Source organism: Elephantulus edwardii, unplaced genomic scaffold, assembly GCF_000299155.1.
Source record: "Elephantulus edwardii isolate Elephantulus edwardi_28Jun2011 unplaced genomic scaffold, EleEdw1.0 scaffold00003, whole genome shotgun sequence".
NCBI lineage: Eukaryota > Metazoa > Chordata > Mammalia > Macroscelidea > Macroscelididae > Elephantulus > Elephantulus edwardii.
The window spans coordinates 17,951,482-17,972,719 of NW_006399753.1; the positions used below are offsets into that span (position 1 = coordinate 17,951,482).

Genomic DNA, 21,238 nt, shown 5'->3' on the forward strand with positions numbered 1-21,238 from the left:
TTGAGATCCTTGCCCCCGCCCCCACCTCCAAGCCCTTTGCTGTGGACTAATAATCTCTTAAGGTTCTTCCCTGCAGTCCCGTTCCCTACCTGGGACTCCATCTCCCTAGAGTTCTCAGTTCCCAAGGTCACACTGAGAGTGAAATGCCTGCTCCCCAGATTTACTCAGGGACTTTTAATAACAACTGTGTGTGTGTGTGTGTGTGTGTGTGTGTGTGTGATCTTTAAGTGCTTATGTAAGGTATATAAGCTCCTTGAAGACCGTGATTCCAATTTCCACTTTTTTTTTCAGTGAGAAAACAGAGTACCTTTGGCTTTAATTAATAAACTGTGTTATATTTGGTTAGCAACAGCAGAAATTAAATGTATTAAAATACACAAAGGAGTTCATTTGAAGGCATCTGAGAGACTCACCTAGTTGGGATAGATTGAACTATCAGGTATGGGCCTCCCTGAGGGCCCTCTGAGTTACCCGGCACCATCATACATTTTCCATGACCATTCAGTCTTCTAGATATTTTTATTTGTTTGTTTTACTAGTTTAATTTCCTCCGATTCTTAAGGCTCCATGAGACACCTGGAGTCCTGTTATGTGCCCTCAAGGTGACTATAATTCACAGGGACCCTCTGAACAGTGGATGGGAATGTTCCCTATCCAGTGCCGTCCTCAGCATCTCTGACACACCTGAGCCCACCACTACAGTCACTGTCAGTCCATCCCATGGAGGGTCTTCCCCTCCTTTGCTGACTCTTTGCCTTTCCAAGCATGATGTCCTTTTTCAAGGACTGGGCCAATTGGCCCCATCGTGATGAATGGTGAAGAGACTGAGATTGTTAACAGCTTTAGTTTGCTTGACTCCATAATCAACATTCTTTGCATCAGCAGCCAAGAAATTGAAAGAAAAATTGCATTGGGAAAGTTTGCTCTCAGAGACCACTCTAAAGTACTAAAGAGCAATGATGCCACTCTGGAGACTAAGGTGCACCTGACATAGGCCATGGTCTTTGCAATCACTTGCTATGTGTCAGAGAGCTGGACAGTGACTAGGGATGAGAGAAGGAAAATTGATGCCTTTGTGCTGGGGTGTTGGGAGAATAATGTTGAATATACCATGGACTGCTAAGAAAACGAACAGATTCATCTGAGAGAGAGTTAAACCAGGCTGTTCCTTGGAGGCATGGATTCTGAAGCTTTGACATACTTTGGACATGTTGCATGGAGGGACCAGTCCTTGTAGAGGGACATCATGCTTGGGAAGGTGGAGGGACAGTGCAGGAGAGGAAGACCCTCTATGAGGTGGATTGATTCAGTGATTGGAGTAATGGGAGTCGGTGTGTCAGAGACAGATTGGCACAGGATAGGGAAGGGTTTAGGCCTGTTGTACATAGGGTCACTATGAGTCGCAGGTGACTTGATAGCACATAATAACAAAAACAACAAGAAGAGGGTCCAAAAGTGTGTTTGTATGAGCTTGCAAACGGCATCAGGTGAGTGGACAGTGCAAAATACAAAGCGGCCTTGGCCCTTGGTACACACTGCACAATTTGGCCCCCTCTGTCCACTCAGCATGCCACATCAGCATTTGGACACCCTACTCCTGAGGAGAGGGGGCGGCACGGAGCACCCTGAGACTCATCTCTGTCTCAAAACACAGCGAACAGCAACTGAAAGGTTGTGTCTGTGCTCATGCTTGTGTGTCTGCAGTATTTACATTCCGAGTGACAGCTTCTCTGACACATGCTCTTCAGGAGGAAGCTGAGAAAGTGAGTGATGGCTTCTTCCTCTCTGACAGCTTCCTGGATCCAGTCCAGACAAGGAAGCATCTAGAGAAGCCTCATTGGTGCATTTCCAACAGGCCAGCAGGGTGAGCAGGGTGTGGGAGGTGAGGAGGTAGGGTCAAGGCGAGGGAGCCCCTCCCTTGCCAGCTTCCAGCCGGAGGGCAGCAGAGCCAGCTCTTTGCCTCTGAACACACATCTGCATCCCCTGCAGCCACAGGCCCTCCTCTCCCCACCAGCCAGCCCTCTGCCCTCCTCTCCCCACCAGCCAGCCCTCTGCTGTGCGCTTGGGCTGCGGAAGGCGTCGGGGAGAGGGTCCTGGTATAAAGGTGCTAGCGGCCTCTTGGCGTGTAGGTGGCTGAACACTCAGTTGTTAACCAAAAGCTTGAACCCATGTGACTCTGTGGGAGAAGGAATTGCCAGACTCTGCTTCTGAAAAGACGTACTGCCTCAGAAACACTATGGGGCACTTCTACTCTGTTTTACGGGGCCACTGTGAATCATCATCGATTTGATGGCAAAGGGTTTGCCTTATAAATGAAGAGATCAGGAAATGGGCAAGACCAGTGGCACGCTGCAGAGATTTTGAGAAGAGCAGCTCTGGGCAGCTTCCATCAATCTTGGCTGACCATCCTGCAGGCAGTGCTGTGTAGCCTGGATCCTTGCCTCACCTGGGGGTAGGCAGTAGGGCTCAGCAGATTGACCCCCGCCTGTGTGCCCCAAGGGACAGCTCAGGACAATGGATACCATTTCGGTGTTGCTCACATGGTCTTTAAGGCTGCTCGTTCCTCCCACAGGCCCTGGAGTTCTGCGGGGAGAATGTGGGTCTGGGCCTCTTCTCTTGCCTGGAGCCAGTACAGTGGCTGGCAGCCAGCAGGCACCCAGCTGCTGCTGTTAAATTCCCTATTTGTAGCCTAGTGGTTAAGGCATTGCACTGCCAACCCCAAAAGCAGGCAGTTCAAATCCACACTAGCTAATCGTCAGGAGAAAGATGAGCTGTCTCCTTCTGTGTGATTTACCCCCTGTAAAAACCCACGAGGGGGTCAGCATGGAGTCAGTTCAGACTCAATGACAGTGGGCTTTGCAAGGTTTTGAGTGAAGACTCAGAAGAAACCTGACAGCCCGGGGGTTAGGGCTCAGCTGAAATCTGAAAGGTTGGTGGTTCAAATCAACCCAGCGGCTCCAGGGGAGAAAGACTTGGTGGTCTGTAAGGTTTGTGGCCACAACAATCCTGCAGGCAGTTCTACTGTTACACAGGAGCACTGTGAGTAAAAAATGGGATTCGGCAACATAACAGCAGACTGTGGTTAAGGATAGCACCGGGCAAGCTGACCACCGCCAGGAGATGCAAGTGTCACCACGGCCTGGGGCTTAAATAAAGGGGGAGCAATGGCAGCTCACAGTGAGGATGGGGACTTGTTCCGGCCCTCAGGCCCTCAGGCACCTCAGGGCCAGGTGTGAAAAACCAGTAGTTCCAGAGGAAATGGTTTCTCAGGAAGAAAGCCCAAGGCTGGGTTTTTATGGTGTCTCTAGAACTAATGTCCACCCGCCAACTGTGGTGCTGTGAGAACAGGCCCGGGTCAGGAGGAGGAGTTTCCTTTTGTTCTGTCTGATCAGAAGTGGAGGGGGGGGGAGGCGGAGAGACAGACCACCTGAGGGGCCATTTATAAGTCAAAGAATATGAAGGGGCACAGAGCAGTGCCTGTAGTTACCAATAAGGAAGGACCCTCTCGTGCTGATGCCCTCCCCCTTGCAAACCATGAGAGGAGACATTTTGCCACTCGCTTGTGACCTTGTTGTTACAGCAGCACTAAGAAACTAAGGCACACAACTTGAAGGAGTGAGGACTGCAGAAGTAGAGGTCGGGCTGTCTCTGCCCGGAGCATGGGAACAAGCACCTTCCAGAGTCCAGTGTGGAGGCCGCCTGGAGTCTCAGACCCCAGCAGGGGCTCTCCCTGCCCTGCCTTGCTCGGTGAAGGCAAAGCCCCTGAGGGGCAGTGGAGGAGGCTTTGCTGAGGAGAGTTGTGGTGGGTGCCAGGCATGGAGGGTGAACACAAACATGGGGCCCTCGCACATGCTTCCTTCTGGGTGGAATGTCCTAGAACACTCCCCTACCCCCAGTTAAAGTGTCTCATAAGGTATCAGGTGGAAGGTCACCTTTTTTGGGGGGATCTCTCTCAAGTTGGCAGAGCTGCTCCCCTACACTGTATGTCCTTGGTGCATGCTGCATTTCTCTGACGGAATTCCTGCCCTGTCCCCCTTTCTCCTGCTAGGCTTTGCACGACCCCAGGATCAGGGGATAAAGGATGAAAGACAGAGCTGGTGAGGGCTCCACAGCCCACCCTGAGACCATCACACCAGAGACCTCAGTTTACCCATTTGTAGCATTTATGTGCATCTGCCCATCCCAATATTACACATACATGGAGAGGCAGGAATATTAACATACTTGGGAACTCTTTTTTGAAAGGAAAGAGGGCTCTTATTGTTCTTTCCCCTCTACCTCCCTCCCACCCCCTAGAATCTTCTGGAATTGAAATCTGTTGAGTTGGCTAGACTGGAGATAGGAACCCAGGGACTGATGGGATTGGGAAGTGAAGGCTCTCAGGCTTGGGGACACTCAAACACGGGCCACAGTTTTGTCTGTACACGTCAGTTCAAACAGAAGTGGTTCAGGGCTAGCCTTGAAGGCGAAGTCCTCGGGTCCTGGGAGGCAGTTGAAGGAAGACCTCAGAAATGGGGAGAGGCCTGCAGAAAGGGCCTCCAGGTGGGGGTCAGCCTGGGCACCAGGCCCAGCTGTTCCAGCTGCAGTCGCGTGGGCCTGTAGGCATTAAGGTTGCTGTAGAGCATAGTCGGGCTGTCAAGAGGCCTCAAGAAGGGTGTCTGTGCAGGCAGGGGCCCCCATGGGACATGGTGAAAGGGCTGGAACCTGGGAGACGCAGCAGGGTTTGGGGCCAGAGGACTGCTGGGCCCCGAGGATGCAGACTGACTCTGGTTCTGAGGGGTGCTGCCCGTTGACGGGGTGCTGAAGGGGTTGGAGGAGGTGTGGTCACTGGCCGAGCTGCTGCTGTCACTCAGTGGGCCTTGTGGTGGGCTGGGACCCCCTGGGGGCTGCAGGGGCATGGCCAGCCTGGGGGACCTCAGGCCCATCACGGGCTTGGAGGAGGCGTAGAGGTGGCGAAACTCCTCATCAAACAGCTCCACCGCCTGGCCCGTGAACTTGGATAGGATGTTCCGGTGGACGTGTCCGCAGAGCCAGGTGAAGCTGGAGGAGGAAAGAGAATGAGGGATGCAGGAGTGAGGCCAGGCTGGAGGAAGGAGGTGGGAGCTTATGATGGGGGAGTGTGTACGAGAGAAGGGTCCCTTAGGGCATGGGGCAGGGCCCTGGCACAGGCCTACAACTCCTTTGTGCCAGCCCCAGTCATCCAGGGGGAAACCTTGGGAGGGAGGTGTTATCCCCTTTTACAGATGATAAAACTAAGTCTCAGAAAAAGTTTGCAGATGAATGACAAGGCCTTTGGCTGCAGCCAGTGCTCTCACTATGGTCCGGCTGGGACTCTCACTGAGGACTAAGCGGGGGCAGTGTTTGTGCACGTGCTGTCCCTGGAGAGGTCAGTGGGGCAGCCTTTGCTTTTCCACCCTGAAACGTGCGGCACCAGCTTCTCTAACCAGACAGGGGTCAGGAGAAGAGCTGTGAGAATGACTGAGAGAGATCCTTGGAAGAAACCAAACCCCAAGCCAAGCCCACTGGCGCCAAGTTGATCTTGACTCAGGTGATCTTGCCGACAGAGTAGAACTGCCCGTGGCATTGCCAACCAAGGCTGTAAATGTTCACAGAAGAGAGTGGGTTTGAACTGCTGACCTCTTCGTTAGCTGCTGAATTCTCTACTGCAGCACCAGACTCCTTGGAAGGGGATGCGTGTGTGTGTGGTGTGTACTGTAGAGTCAGAACTGACCTATAGCTGACCCTTCAGGGTTTTCAGAGGCAGTGAATGGCTCAGGAAGAGATCACCCATTATTTTTTTTTCCTATGGAGCAGCTGGTGGCCTTGAACTGCATGCCTTTGTGATTGCAGATCAGGTTCTTGCCACTAGGCCACCAGAGCTACTTTGGAAGGCAGGCACTGTATTTTCATGAGTCTCATGCAATCTTGGAAGAAAGTTTGCCCCTTGGACTAGGAAGGGGTGGAGTGTGGGGGGAGGGCCCAGCACCCCCACCCAGGGAAACAGAAGAGGGAAGACACACCTGTCTCCTTTGGGGCCATGAAGCTGCCCTTGGACATCAGCGTTTTCCCCAACAGCACAAGCACGTGGAGTGCCTCTGCCATGTTTTGGTGATCCACACTGTATCTAACACTTCTTCTCAAAGTTACTGCACCCCTAATGGGCTGTGACATAGTATAAACACAACTACTACATGTACCCATCACATTGGAGGTGGAGGTGCGTGCTGTCGAGTGGGGGCTACATAGCTGACCCTCCAGCGTGTGTTGGAGACAGTAAATCGCACAGGAGGAGATCGTCCATCTTTCCTTTGGAGTAGCTGGTGGGATTGAACCAGGTGCTTTTGGGATTGCAGTGAAACTTCTTACCACTAGACCACTAGAGCGGCCCTAACCACTGCATTGGGAAACCAAAATATTTGTGTGACTTGCTTTATTATGGTATTTGCTCTGTTCACAATGGTCCAGAACCAAACCGGCAGTATCTCAGAAGTGTGCGCAGACAGAGCCCGTGAGAATTGGACGTGATGTCTCACAGGTGATTTTCCAGAGACATCACCTGAACACACTCAAGCAGGGCCTTGCCCTCCCCTGTAGTAACTGCTGCCTGGCCTGACTCCTGGTGAACCAGGCAACAACACAACAAACGCTGTTGGTCCTGCTCCAGGCCTGCGGACCAACTGGAGGTCTGGCCATAGGAACCATCGCATTTTCACTGGTTGGTGTTCAGGGGTCAGTCACTGGACCCTTCTTGGTTCATCTTAGTCTGGACACTCGGCTCAAGCTCATCCAGCATTGCAGTGTTCCCACTGACTGATGGGCGTGGCTGTGGATGAGGCCTCTCTGCATGACGTGCACTAGCTGGAATTGAACCTGAGTCTCTCACACAGAAGCCAAGAATTCTGCCACTGAACCACCATTGCACATCGTGGAACCTCCATCTACAGGCTCTACCAAGTTAAGTAGCACCTTTTATGGCCCATTTGTAACAAATTCTTTTGTATCTAAGTCTTCTAATTCCCCCAGATTCCATGGAAATCCTGGATGAGAGCATAGATAAGACTCACAAAAGGAATCATATGTCACCTACAAAGATGAGCTCAGAGGTGGAAGCCATGAGGAGCAGGGGTGTTCCACGTGGGGACAGTGTGTGAGCTGAGCAGATGACACCCATGATTGGGCCCCCCATCCCCCGCCCCAGCCCAGTTGTCCTGCCCCCGGAAAGCCTACCCTCCCACCTGGTTCCCTGCTGGCAGGCCGGATGAGCCCCCCTCCACCAGGACTGTGAGTAATCCTGGGAACTATGAGTCTTTTTTGAAACCTCACCTGGGCCCTGGAGCTACCAACACACCCCAGGGAGGTGAGACACTGATGCTGAGTCATCTAGGTGACAGGGAAGGAGGCAGATGCAGGGACAAGTTGCCCAGTGTCGTATGGAATAAGCAAACCAGGACAAGAAACAGATGCTTCTTGGGAAACAACAGAAACAATCCAAAGGATTTCTGGCAACTTTTCAAGTCCCAGACACCTGTACATTCTCATGAAACTCCATATACCCCAGGGACCTACGTGTGCCCGCATACCCTGTGCCTCTGTCACCCTCTTCTTCCAGCACCCCTTAACTGACTGAGTCGAAACCCTGCCAGATCCTGTGCCACCCTCACAGCCCCTCCTGCGCTTGTTGCAGACACTGGGTCAGTCGGTCTCCTTGAGTCCTAGTCACTTCATGGACTCTTGGCTTTTCCAGCCATGATGTCCTCTACTAAGGATAGGTGCTCCTGGTGGCATGCTCACAGTATGTGTGAGGTCTCCCCAACCTCATTTATAAGGAGCCCTCTAGTTGTGTACCTCACTAAGATAGTTTTGGTTTTGTGTTTGTTTGGGTTTGGTTTTTTTCAGTCCATGGTATCTTTAATATTTTTCTCTAATACCACAATCCAAAGGCATCAGTTCTTTGTCAGTTTTCTGTTTTCATTATCCACCTTTCACATGTATAGGAAGCAACTGAAAATAGCATGGCTAGGGGCAGGCACAACTTAGTCTTTAGAGCGACATCTTTGCACTGTAGCACTTAAAGAGGTCCCTGACAGCAGACTTAACCAATGCAAGACATCTCTTCATTCCTTGACTGTTGCTTTTCCATGTTGATTGTTGTTTGTTGTTATGTGCTGTCGAGTCATTTGCGACTCATAGCGACCCTATATACAACAGCCCTAAACCCCGCTCTATCCTGTGCCAATCTCATTGCCTCTGACACACCCATCCCGATTACCCCAGTCACTGAATCAATCCACCTCATAGAGGGTCTTCCCCTCCTGCGCTGTCCCTCCACACTCCCAAGCATGATGTCCCTCTCCAAAGACCTGTCTCTCCTTGGATTGTAGATCCAAGTAAAATGAAATTCTTGACAATTTAAGCCTTTCCCCCCATCTATCATGATGTTGCTTATTGTTCCAGTGTTGAGGGTTTTTGTTTTCTTTTTATTCACATATAATTCATACTTCAGGCTGCAGTCTTTGAACTTCTTCAGAAGAGCTTCAAGTCTTTGTACTCTCAGCAAGCAAGCAAGGTGGTTCCATCTGCATAGCACAGGATGTCTGTAAGTCTCCCTTCAATCCTGATGGCACATTATTTTTCTTTTAGTCCAGCTTCTCAGATGATTTGCTCAGCATACAGATTGAGTAAGTACGGTGAAAGGATACATACAGTCCTGACACACACCATTCTTGACTTTAACCCATATAGTATGCTTTTGCTGTTGATTCTTGATTAACAAAGAGGTTCCTCATTTCCAATTAAGAACAATTAAGTGTTCTTGAGTTTCTATTCTTCTCAATTTTACCTGTAATTTATTACAATACACACAGTTGCATGCTTTTGCATAAACATCTTTCTAGGATTCTCTACTTTCAGTCAAAATGCATGTGACATCAGCAGGTACTCCTTGTTCCAGGTTCTCTTCTGAGTCCAGTGTGAATTTCTGGTAGTTTTCTGTCGATGAGTTCCTCTAGCTATTTTTGTATCATCTTCAGCAAGATTTTACTTGCACGTGATGTTACTGATGTTTTGGACAATGTAATGAGCACCTTCACACCCATCAGACCTCTCTGTAGGACAACAACCTGGCAACCTGCTGCTGTGTAGATTTACACCCTCGGAAGATTTATAGGAAATTCCATTTTGTCCTTTGGAATCATTCTAAGGTAGAATTGACTCAACCACACACAACACAATAATAATAATAATTATCTATGAATTCACCACCTTAAATAAAATCAACATCTTGACAGTCCCCTACATCTAATTGTGTGCTCCCTCTGTCTTCCTTAACTTGAAGAAATGCCTCATCCTGAATCCTGGGCTCAAACAGACCTGTTCTTCTTTTACCATAATAGAAAAAAAAAATCATATGTATACTTGAAAGCAAAAACTCATATCATCTTTTTAAAAACATGTATGTGGCAAAGAGGGATCAGTCCTTGGAGAGGGACATCATGCTTGGGAGGGTAGAGGGACAGCGCAGGAGAGGAAGACCCTCAACAAGATGGATTGATTCAGTGACTGGGGTAATGAGGGTAGGTGTGTCAGAGATAATAAGGTTGGCTCAGGACAGAGCAGGGTTCAGAGTTGTACGCAGGGTTGCTATGAGTCGCAAGCAACTCAACAGCACATAACAACGTAATCTTTCAGTGTTTTAAAAAATATTTTTCACTAAATGCTAATTGTTTTTTAGAACACTTAGATAGCCTAGCGGATAGGGAGTCACACTGCCAGCCCAAAAGTGAGCAGTTCAAATCCACCAACTGCTCTGCAGGAGAAAGATGGGCAATCTCCTCCTGTGCTATTTACAGCCTCTGAAAAGCTGCTGGACAGTTAGCTTTAAATTGGTCCCAACTCGACAGCAATGAGGTTTTACTTAAAGTGGTTTTTGTTTTGTTTTGGTTTTTTGTTACTTAAGTTTTATCTAAGGAATACTGGTGGTTTACTGGCTAAGTATTTAGTTGCTAACTCAAAATGCAATCTATCACCACTCAACAGGCGAATAGGCCTGGTCATCTGCTCCCTTAGACGTTATAACCTAGGAAACCTTATGAGATAATTGTATTCTATCATGGTGGCTTAGTGTTAAGGAATTGTCCTACTAACCCAAAGGTACACATTTCAAATCCACTAGCTGCTCTGTGAGAGAAAGATGGATAATCTCCTCCCTTGCAATTGACTGCCTCTTAAAACCCACTGGAGGGTCAGTTACGGGTTGGTTTCCGCTCAGTAATTATCCATTCTGGTGCTTGCTGGACTTTATTTCTTGCTATTATATAATATTCCATTGAATGGCTGGATCACAGTTATTCACCCATTCACCCAAGAATGAGCATTTACATTGTTTACACAGTTTTACTGTTGTAACACTGATGCTATAATCATCTTACCTATAACTGCTGCCATTTTACTTTGTTAAGGTGTAGAATGTCTAGACTATAAACTACATAAATAGTTGGCTTTAGAAAAAAATCCAAACTGAGTTCAAGTTTTAAGTACAAGTCCATCAGTAATGCATAAAAACCAAAACCCAAATTCAAGGTCACCAAGCTGATTCTAACGCCAAGGGGCCCTAGAGGACAGAGTGAAACTGCCCTGATGGGAACACGTTGCTTCATCTTTGTCCGGCAGAGCAGCTGGTGGACTTGACCCACTCACCTTTCAGCCCAACACTTAACTCCCTCTTCCACCAGGCTTCTTTTGGTGTCTATATTCTAAATCCAACATTGGATATTTCCAGTCTTTTAATTTTTAAAAAATTTCTGGCTACAAAAGTGTAAGATGGTCACTCAACCTAGCTCGCATTGACTTCCTCTGCTCCCGAGTGACGACGGAGATCTCTCGGTGTGCTTTTTCGATCACAGGTGTTTCCTTTGCTGGAAAGGCCCATTTGTGCCCGTTGTCCTTTTTCCTGTGGCTCATAGGAGTTCTTCAAGTTTCTTGAAGCTAATCTTTGCCAAGGGTAAACATTCCTGTCACCAGCTCCCAGTTTGTAACCTGCTTTTTCACTTACTTTAAGATGTGTTTCCAGGAGCCCTAGTTCTTCATTTCAATCTAGTCAGATTTAGCAGTCATTGATAGTCGCTCTATGTTTGCTTTTTGTTTAATAAACCTTTCCTCATCTACTGCTTACAAGATGTTCGCCTATATGTTCTTTTTAAAATTGGCGTGAAAATATATAGAACAAAATATTTGGCAGTTCAATACTTTTTTATGTGTGTAGTTCATTGGCATTCATGTGCATTCTCTACTAAGAGTTGTAAAATCTGGTTTTGACATTTACATAGTTTCCGTCAGTACAAATGGTTAAGCGCTGGACTCCTAGCCAAAAGACTGGATGTTCAAATATACCCAGAAGTGACTTATGTCACAGGTGGGTGATCTGCTTTTGATAGGTCACAGCTTTGAAAGCCCCATGCATCAGTTCTACTCTGCACACAGGGGGTTGACATGGGTCAGAATTAATGGCAACTGTCATGACTAAACTATGTCTCTCACCAACATATATGTCAACTTGGTCAGGATTCTTGATGACATGACGGTTATGTACTGATAGGACCTGGCAGTTATGTAATGTAATCACCTCCCATGTTGTGGTAATCAATCATTTGTGAAGGGATACGGATGGGATGGAACACTCCAATTCAGATCTGATGTGAGGGGTGTTTCCCAGGAGGGTGGCCTGTGCCATGTTTCATCTTATAAGAAAGGAGATAGAAGGGGAGCTCTGGTGGCCTAGTGGCAAGAAGCTGCACTGAAATCCCAGAGGTGCATGGTTTGAATCCACCAGATGCTCTGCCGGGGAAGGAGGGACAATCTCCTCCTGTACCAGTCAGATCTGATTTGACGGTACATGCACAAACACAAATAATAAAATAAAAAAAAAAAGAAAGGAGATAGAAGAGAACAGAGAAGGAGGGACCTTAGAACTATTAAAAAAGAAGAGCTAGAATTGAGTTTGTCTTTTTGACTCAGGGGTCCCTGTGCTGAGAATCTCCCAGACTTAGAAAAAGACTGATTCAAGGGGTACTAGGTCCACAGATGCTGTTGACAAGAGACAAAGATCCTCCTTTTGAACCGACAGATAGAAAGCCTTCCTGAGAGCTGGCATTTGTACTTCTAGCTTTCTAAACCGTGAGAAAACACATTTTTGCTTGTTAAATCCATCTGCTCATGTTATTTCTACTTCAGCAGCACCAAGATAGCAGCCAGCAACAGCACTCTCGTGGGGTTTATGTTTTGCCTATGTGTGAGATAGCAATCTAACTTTCTATGTTATCCTCCTGCACCTTTTCTCCCCACCGCTTCAACATGCCCTGTCATGTGTTCCATCTGTCAACTTCCCTCTCCTTCTCCAGTGCCATAGCATCTTGATGGCTGCAGCTATGCGACAAGGCTTCCTCACTGGTAGAGCGGGTTCCCTTCCTGGTCTTTGTCAGACTTATTTTGCCCATTCTTAGAGAAATGCATTTTTTACTCTGTGACTTACTCATGTATATAAATGTATGCCTTGTCACACGGTCTCCAGATTGCCTACCTCAGTGCACGATGAGCTGATTCTAGCCACAGGGCTCTCTCTGAGTGTCTTCACATCCACTGTCACCCAACTCCTGCTGACTCATCATCTCACAGATGACAAGGTGGTCCGGCTGGTCCCAGCAAGACACTGAGGGGCTGGCGACCACAGCCAAGTGACAATAACAGTGTTACCTGAAGTCTGGGAACTGGGAAGCCAGGGTTAACAAAATCCCTATACACCTTTGTGCTCCAGGAAACAGCTTACTGCCAATAACAACCATTCTTACATGACTTGGCTACAACTCACATTACTTCCTTGTTTATGTAGGACAAAGCTAAACCTCAAAATCAAAAAACCAAACCAACTGTCACCGAGTCAATCTCAACTCCTAGTGACACATATGAGAGAGAACAGAACTTCCTGTTTCCAAGGTTCTAAATCTTTTTAGGAACAGGCTGTTCTATCTTTTTTTTTCCTATAGAGTAGTTGGAGGGTTTGAACTGCTGACCTTCGGATTAGCAACCAAGAACTTTAACCACCACACCATCAGACTAAATACTTGATGTTTTTCCAAAGCTGTAGATCTTTATAGGAGCTGCCCATCTTTCTCCCACAGAGCAGCTGGTAGATGCAAACTGCTGACCTTTTGGTTAGTGGCCTCACAGTTTAGAAGTATGCCTTCAGGGCTTCACTGCCTTCTAAATTCCCATTATTTGCCCCATAAATGATTAGTGAACTTCTTGTCCCCACTGATTTATTAGAAACAACGTGGTTGTGAACCAAGCTTTGTTTAACCTGCTCTCCTGCCTCCAGGTCCCTGAACCTTGGTTTACCCTCTGCTTGAGCCAAAGTCCTAACACCTGCACGGCCCTCCCTTACAGGAAGAGGCTGACCTCAGCATAAAACGCTTACTCTCTGATGTGTCACCTTTCCGTCTCATTTCCCACACCTGGTCTGCCCAGCCCGTTGACTATCCTCTCTGTAAAAGGAAAACCTATTATTCTACCCCTTGTTGCTCTTAGGCCAGAAGGGTCTCCCAATTGCTACGTTCCCTCCTCCCTACATAGTATTCCCTCTCTATTTTTAGTAGTTTTTCACTCTGAACAAAGCCTCTCCCAAATCTGGATTTGCATTTTAGTTTGTCACAAGGAAGCAGACGGTCCTTAACCAATTAGCTAACCTCAGTTCCTGAATTGATAGATTGGAAGACTATTGTCTCCCTCAAAGCATTGCTAAGAAGGTTAAATCCTGACAGAGTAGTGTGTAAAGTATCAGCCTACTAAATGAAAGGGCGGTAGTTCGAATCCACCAGCTATTCCAAGGGAGAAAGATAGGCCATCTCCTCCCTTGTGATTTTACAGAAAAATGCTGGATGGTCCACTGTGATTCAGTTCTGGCTCAGCAACATTAAGTTTTTGGTTAAGTGGAAAGTGAAATGAAACTGTTTTATGCAACAGACTGGCATTAATTGTGACAAGCCTCGTAATAGTAATCATTGCCAGTCTCTCCTGCAAAACTCACTGCTCTTTTGCAAATTAACTAATTTGGCTTTGAAAAGGTTAAGATCTTTGGAATGAGTTTTGGCCTGAGTTGAACCTATCCAGGGCTTACAGGTGGGCTGCTTTCTCTGAAATCCATGAGATTCCTTCCTCAACGTTCGTTCTGTGAGAGGTGACAGAGATTTGTCTTCCATCTTCATCGGCCCTCAGGGCCTGTCTAAGTGGCAGAGTCAAGGTTTACGCCTTCATCCAAGGAGCTAACAGGAGAGTAGTAGGTTCTGGGCAGGCGAAGAATCTTTTAAAGACGAGATTTTGGTTTCTTAAGCATCCACATTTTGGTCTGTGGCAGTTCAGATAATTTTAAGTTTGATGATGTTTAAGTCTATTCATCGATTTCTCCCCATCCCACGCTCTTCTTCCTGACTATTGTTTATTTCCCAGGAGGGGGAGCTCAATCCTAGAACATGCCTGGTGCCCACCGTTGTTAGCCCACTGCTTGTGGAGTAGATTCTGTGACCTTCCAATAGGCTTATTTTGGGAAGGAGACTATCTTTCTCCTATGCAATGGCCAATGGATTCGAACTGATGACTTTTAGTTAGCAACACAACACAGAACATGCTACGTCACCATCAAACTGGCTTCAACTCATGGTGGCCTCATTCAGAACTGAAACAACTGATTCCTTCTCATAATCTGTTTCAATTCTGACCCTTAGTGCTCTCATTGGCTGATGTTCAGAACTAAATTGCCAGATTTTTCTTGCTCATGTCTTGGTCTAGAAGTGCTACTGAAATCTGTTCAGCATCACAGCAACATTACAAGGTACGTAGGTCAGGAATCGAACCTGGCTCTCTCATGGAAGTCACAAATACTGCCACCGGCCCACCACTCTCAGAGTTTCTTTTTAGGGATAATGAAAACGTTCTAGAATTAATTGTGAATCATGGGTGCCCAACTTCATGAATCTTGGAAAAACCATTGAACTGATATGTTAAGTAGATTAATCTTATGATATGTGATCTCAATTAAGGTGTCATGTTAAAAGGATTAAAATTCAATAATAAAGTGGAGCATACACACAACACACATTCACAAACAAAACAAATTGTGGCTGTACAATTCCACTTACAAGATCTGAGCAAGGAACTAGGATTCTGTCCTATTGTCATTTCCAAGGGAAACGGAAGCATTTGGAAGTGCATCTCCACCTGGAAGTATCCAGGAAGGTCTCTGACTTCCCCTCTCCAGATTGACCCTACCTCTAGAATTATTTGTGCGGTGACCCTTCTGCTCTGGGCAGAGAAGGTCTGGAGGCTGAATGTGGGTGGCTGGTACCTGATCTGCCCCTTGCTCAAGCCTGGGGCCCTGGGCATCTGTGAGAGGACGTGAACCCAGCACTCACCTGTATGATCCAGAGAGGACGTATCTCCAGTCCGAGATGATGAACTTCTCCCGGATTTGGCCCGCGAACTTGCGGCCTGACTTGGCACAGTACACCTCTCCCTCCACGCTCCGAATGGAAATGTTCTGTGGACCAGAAGTCAAGCCATCACTCACTAATTAGCTATTAGAGGATATATGTGTAGGAGATAGTCTGGAAGGATGTTACCCAAAATGTAAACAGGAGTCGAAAAATTATGGGACATGCTTATATCGACCTTGGTTGAATTCTAGGTTTTCATTGTCATTGCTGGCATTATTTGGGTAGCAAAACAAAAAGGAAGGGAGAATGATCAGAATTCAAACAAAGTAGCCCACAGATGGCTGAGGACCTGACAGGATGGTGCTGCCCACCAAGGCCTCTGTGCTCCATAGAAATCTGACAGTTACTTGGGACAAGCCTTTGGTGTAGAGACGCCTGGTGGCGCAGTCCACAGAGTGCTGCCCTGTTTACCAAAATGCTGCACATCTTTGGTGGTTTGAATCCACCAGTAGCTCTAAGGGAGAAATATGGGCAGTTTCCCATCATTATTTTTCAGAGATCCACAGCTTTGAGCAATAAATGTTGGAGAGGGTGTGGTGAGATTAGAACTCTCATACGCTGTTGGTAGGATTACAAAATGATACAACCACTCTGGAAGGCAGCCTGGAGTTTCCTAAAAAGCCTGAACTCAGAAATCCCATATGACCCAGCTATTCCTACTACTAGGAATATACCCCAAGGAAAATAGAACTTAGACACAAATGGAAATTTTTACACTGATATTCATAGCAGCATTATTCACAATAGCAAGAAAATAGAAATAGCTCAAATGTCCGTCAACAAACCAATAGATTGAGAAATTAGGGTACATTCACACAATGGAATACTATGTAGCACTCAGGAGCAATGATTTCATGAAATACTATATAACATGGGAAGGTCTAGAGACTATTCTGCTGAGTGATCTAACTCAGTCTCGTTAGGACAAATACGGCATAAGACCATTGTTATAAAAATAGAAGAATAACTAGTAAGATGTGTATAAAAGTCTAAAGAGGGAAGAAAGAAATCGAGTACTGGGAAACAGTGTGGGAAGGGGGGGCAAATCATGAGATCTCAGAACTTGGTGGGTGGAGGGAGGAGGTGAAGAATTAGGAAATATTCAATGAGGACCTGAAAAGATAGAGCAATAGAGGTCATAGTGATTAATTTTATAAAACACAATGTATAGAAATGGTCATATGAAATACAATGTGAATGAAGGAACACATGAAACATAATGTTCAGAATGAAACACAATGTATATGAATTTTGCATGTAAACCAATACAAAAGAAACATTTTTTTTAAAAAAAATAATGACAGCTTTGAAAATACAATGGGGAGGAGCTATGAAGCCGGATTAACTCAACAGTGGTGAGCTTTTGATTCTGGTGTTGCTTCGTGATGTTGCTATCGGATGAAAGAGGCCATTTGATCCACAGAGGACCTTGAGCAAGAGGTAAACCTTGGTAGTTCCAAGTCCTGGAGGGAAAGGGTGCTTGTTACCACAGCATCGCCTCTTCTGTCCTGACCGCCTAGAGCAGGTGGTCAGAGAAAGGGAGCGAGACGGTCAACAAGACGGGTTGACACAGCGACTGTAACAACGGGTTCTAGCATATCAGGGACGGTGAGGCAGATTCAGGACCAGGCAAGGGTCAGATCTGTTGTTTACAGGGTCATGGTCAACTCAGTAACACCGAACAACAACAGCCCCCTTGAGGTAAGGCACCTGGGTGGATCTGCAGGTAAAGCACTTGGCTGCCAACCAGAAGTTCGGCAGTGAGGACCCCTCAGTCACTCCGTAGAAGGCAGCTGGCTTCTACTTACGATGCCCAGCCTTGGAACACCTCTAGGGCAGCGCTCCTCTGTCCTTCAGGGTCCCCACGGGCTGGAGCCAACTTATCAACAGAAGGTTTCACCTTTACCTTGAGGTGACTGTCGGAGATCTGCACCTTGTCACACATCTCCTGGAAGAGCTTCACGCCTCCCTGGTCGAGGAGCACACAGACGAACACCCCGCGCTTGTTGGCCGCTTCCAGAACATCACAGAAGATCTCGGCATCCGTGAACACGTCCATCAGGATGGCCAGCACCTGGATCGGGGCACGGGGACTGGTGACAAGGTGCTCACTGGCTTCACCAAAGCTTCCTGAGAGCCAGTGAGCCTGCACGTGGGGGTGGGGAGGGCTGTCCCCATTGCCGTTGGGATAGAAGGGGACGGGGAGGAGGCAGTGGTAAGGGTCTGCCTGGCAGGGCTGATGGAAGAGAAAAGAAGGGCTGTGTGGAGACCTGGTTCTGTCCTGACCCCACCACTCAGGCCTCAGCACACAGCCTTTGAGATCTACAACTAAGAAATGTACAACAATGCAAGATTTTTTTAAAAGAGAAAAGTGAACTGGGGGCAAGGGGAGCAGGGAGGAAAATGTGCAACAAGGAATGAATGGAAATCTAAGTTCTCTATAAACTTTCATTAAAATCTCAGTTAAAAAAAAAGAAACCAGGGCCTTCTGGTGGCCTAGTGGCAAGAAGCTATGCTGCAATCCCGAAGGCACTTGGTTCAAATCCATTAGAATCTCCTCTGGAGAAGGAAGGGCAATCTCCTCCTATACCAGTCAGATCTGATTTGATGGTGTACACATAGATAGATAGATGATAGATAGATAGATAGATAGATGATAGATAGATAGATAGATAGATAGATAGATAGATAGATAGATAGAAACAGCTAGAAAAGATCATCATGCTTGGTGAAGGCTCCAGGATCAATGAGACCATTTACACACAGTAGCTGCAAGGATGAGCTGAAATAGGAACAGGGTGAGGATGGGGCACGGTTTTTGCTTTTCCACACAAAGTCTTTATGAATCAGCTTGGCCGCAACTAATGACTGAGTGACACCTATGAGTGAGAACAGAGGAGGGAGAACGAGGAGACACACTAGAGCGAGGAGAAGAGAGAACAAGCATTCACGCCGGTTCAGCGGGAGAAGAAGAAACCTCTTAGCGGTTGTCCCCAAAGGACACAATATGGCGGCCAGCTATTAGCTCCAACCACTAAATAACCTGATAGAATGCCTTATTTTCTTAAAAGTCCCAGCAAAACTCCCATGGCTGACTCTCATTAGAATCACTCAGACATGTGACCACCCCTGGGTCAGTGTGTCAGGACTCTCACTGGCCTGGTCTAGGCCACACAGCCACCCAGGGACGACAGACGCCCACTCAGAGCAGACCAAAGGTGGAGGGCTGGAGAATCCTTCACGTAAGACCAGATGATGTTGACAGTGAAAGGGAGAACAGATGCTGGGCAGGCAGGACCGGCCCTCCGCCCTTGCTTGCAGGTGTACCTGACCAACCTCTGTGACCTGTAGGTGACCTGCTCTATTTCTCTCTCAGTACTTCTCCTGTCTTCTTACAAGGACACCAGTCATAACGGATTAGGATCCGTTCTACTTTCCAGTGAAAAAAATAGGAAGATCCTCAACAAAATGGCTTGATGTGGCAGCTGCAGCGACAGGCTCGAGGACTCGGCAGGACCGGGCAGTGCTGTGCCCTGTTGGTCATGCGGTCACCACGGGTGGAACCAACTTGAAACAAATAACTACAAAACCTATTCCAGCATCTTGACTCATTACATCTGCAGAGGCCTTATTTCCAAATAAAGTGTTGTTTTGAGCTTCTGGGTGGATGTGATTTTAGAGGACGTGGTTTAGACTGACGGATGGAAGGTCTGTTAGAACTAAGGCCTTGCTATAGTGCAATTGAGTTTTCTCACACGTTGTAGCTTATGACATCAAACCCAGTGGAGATTCTGTTTCCTGAAAGGTAAATACCTCCTCCTCCCAACACTGGACAAAGAGCCAGATGATGCCACACCCACACCCACCCACCCCCGCCGACTAGTCAGTAAATCTTTCTGCCCCTGCCCCAACTCACGCCTGGTTTCCCCAAGACAGGGTTGCTGTGCAGGTGGTCTATTGAACAGCGAAGGGAGAGGGTATGGGAAAGAAAGGTTCACATAAAGGTCTAGGTGTATCTTGTTGGCTTTGTGTTGGGACTGTCTCAGAGCTGGATCATTTCCACGCCCCTGTCTGCTAATTTCAGTCTCCAGCCCGGCTGCGCTGCCTGAGAGCTGCTGAATAAAACGTGTGGAGTCGATCAAGTGTGTCAGGGCAGGGCTGTGCTCCGTGAGGTTTTCAGTGCCTGAGCTTTTTGGAAGCAGACCAACCCACCTTACTTCTGAGGTGCCTCTGGGTAAACTCGAACTATCAACCTTTCCGTTGCAGTCTTCTGAAGTCTGAAAGGTCTGTCATCAAGCACTCTGTAGAGTGTTGCTCTCCTCTGCCCAGGACGCAAGGGGCTGCCAGGATTTGGAAATGAACTGGTTTGAGTCATTTGTTCATTTTCTCTCCCTCTTGAGATCCCTGGGTTGTGCAAATGGTTAATGCACTTGGTTGCTAAAGTCTGGAGATGCTAATCCACTCACAGGCAGAGACTTAGATGAGAGAGGGCTTGGCCCTGGTCTCTTCTCTCTCACCTCTCGCCACTTCTGCGTGGTGAAGGGGTTGGTTGGGGACACAGTCAACGTTCCTAGCCTGAGGATGGGGTCTAGTCCACCTGGCATCTCTGTAGGAGCAGCCAGGCCCGAGGCCTTATGCACAGGTGTATATGGGTGTGTGTGTGTGTGTGCGTGCGCGCGCGCACGCACCTACGCTGGGTGTGTCCATGTTGGTGCGTGCATGCAGGAGTGTGCATGGGGGACTCTGTCTGCAGGGGTGTGGATGACAACAAAATGGGTACAGTTCTTGGGGGCAGGGACACAAGGAAGCAGTGAGGTCTTCTATAAAGGGGACATGCAAAGGAGGGTGTCACCACCCAGCACCAGGTTTCCCATCTGCAAGGGACCTGGAAAGCTTTACTTTTAGGGAAAAACTTCTGATTTATAGATGTTTCCACTACTTAATTGTAGCACGGGGCAGACGAAGGCCTCATACAGTCTCAGCCGTGGGGTTGAGAAGCTTGACAGGATAGGGGTTGGGATGGGAGAGACAAAGGCCTCACTGCAACCTCAGTCATGGGGGGTGGCAAGCTTTGCTGGGATGGGAGGGCTAGGCCTGGGGGACTGTATTTCACAGTCCCAGCCTGGCTTCTTTCCCCTGTCACCCTCCCCCTCCCAATGGGAGGGGAGCAGTGCTGAGAATCTCCCTAATACCATCCATCCCCCACCCCTGGAGAGAGCAGGCAGATACACACACAGACACAGAGAGAGAGCTTTCACAGTACACACACACACACACACACACACACACACACACAGAGCAGAGTTCACACACAGTTACTACAGTTCACACACACAGCAAAGTTAGCCCAGTACACACACATACAGAGCACAGTTACCACAATTCATACACACATAGAGGACACAGTTCACACACACACACATACACACAGTTACCACAGTTCACACACACACAAAGTTAGCCCAGTACACATTCACACACACAGAGCACAGTTACCACAGTTCATACACACATAGAGGACACAATTCACACACACACAGAGTTACCACAGTTCACACACACATGAAGGACACAGTTCACACACACACACACACACAGCTGGCACAGTTCACACACACACAGCAAAGTTAGCCCAGTACACACACACACACACACACACACACACACACAGAGCACAGTTACCACAGTTACACACACAT

The 21,238-nt window shown here is 47.6% G+C and overlaps 1 protein-coding gene across 1 annotated transcript in view; it reads right to left on the reverse strand.

The window, feature by feature from the left end:
• Nucleotides 1–4,505: 4,505 nt before the first annotated feature.
• FAM83A (family with sequence similarity 83, member A) overlaps nucleotides 4,506–21,238 on the reverse strand; it is an 18,989-nt gene continuing 2,256 nt past the window's right edge. Inside the window, exons 2-4 of the mRNA XM_006879313.1 lie at nucleotides 17,446–17,613; nucleotides 15,459–15,583; nucleotides 4,506–5,040 (exon numbers count right to left, since the gene is read on the reverse strand). Coding sequence (XP_006879375.1) covers nucleotides 4,506–5,040; nucleotides 15,459–15,583; nucleotides 17,446–17,613 — 828 coding nt within the window. The remainder of the gene's footprint in view (nucleotides 5,041–15,458; nucleotides 15,584–17,445; nucleotides 17,614–21,238) is intronic.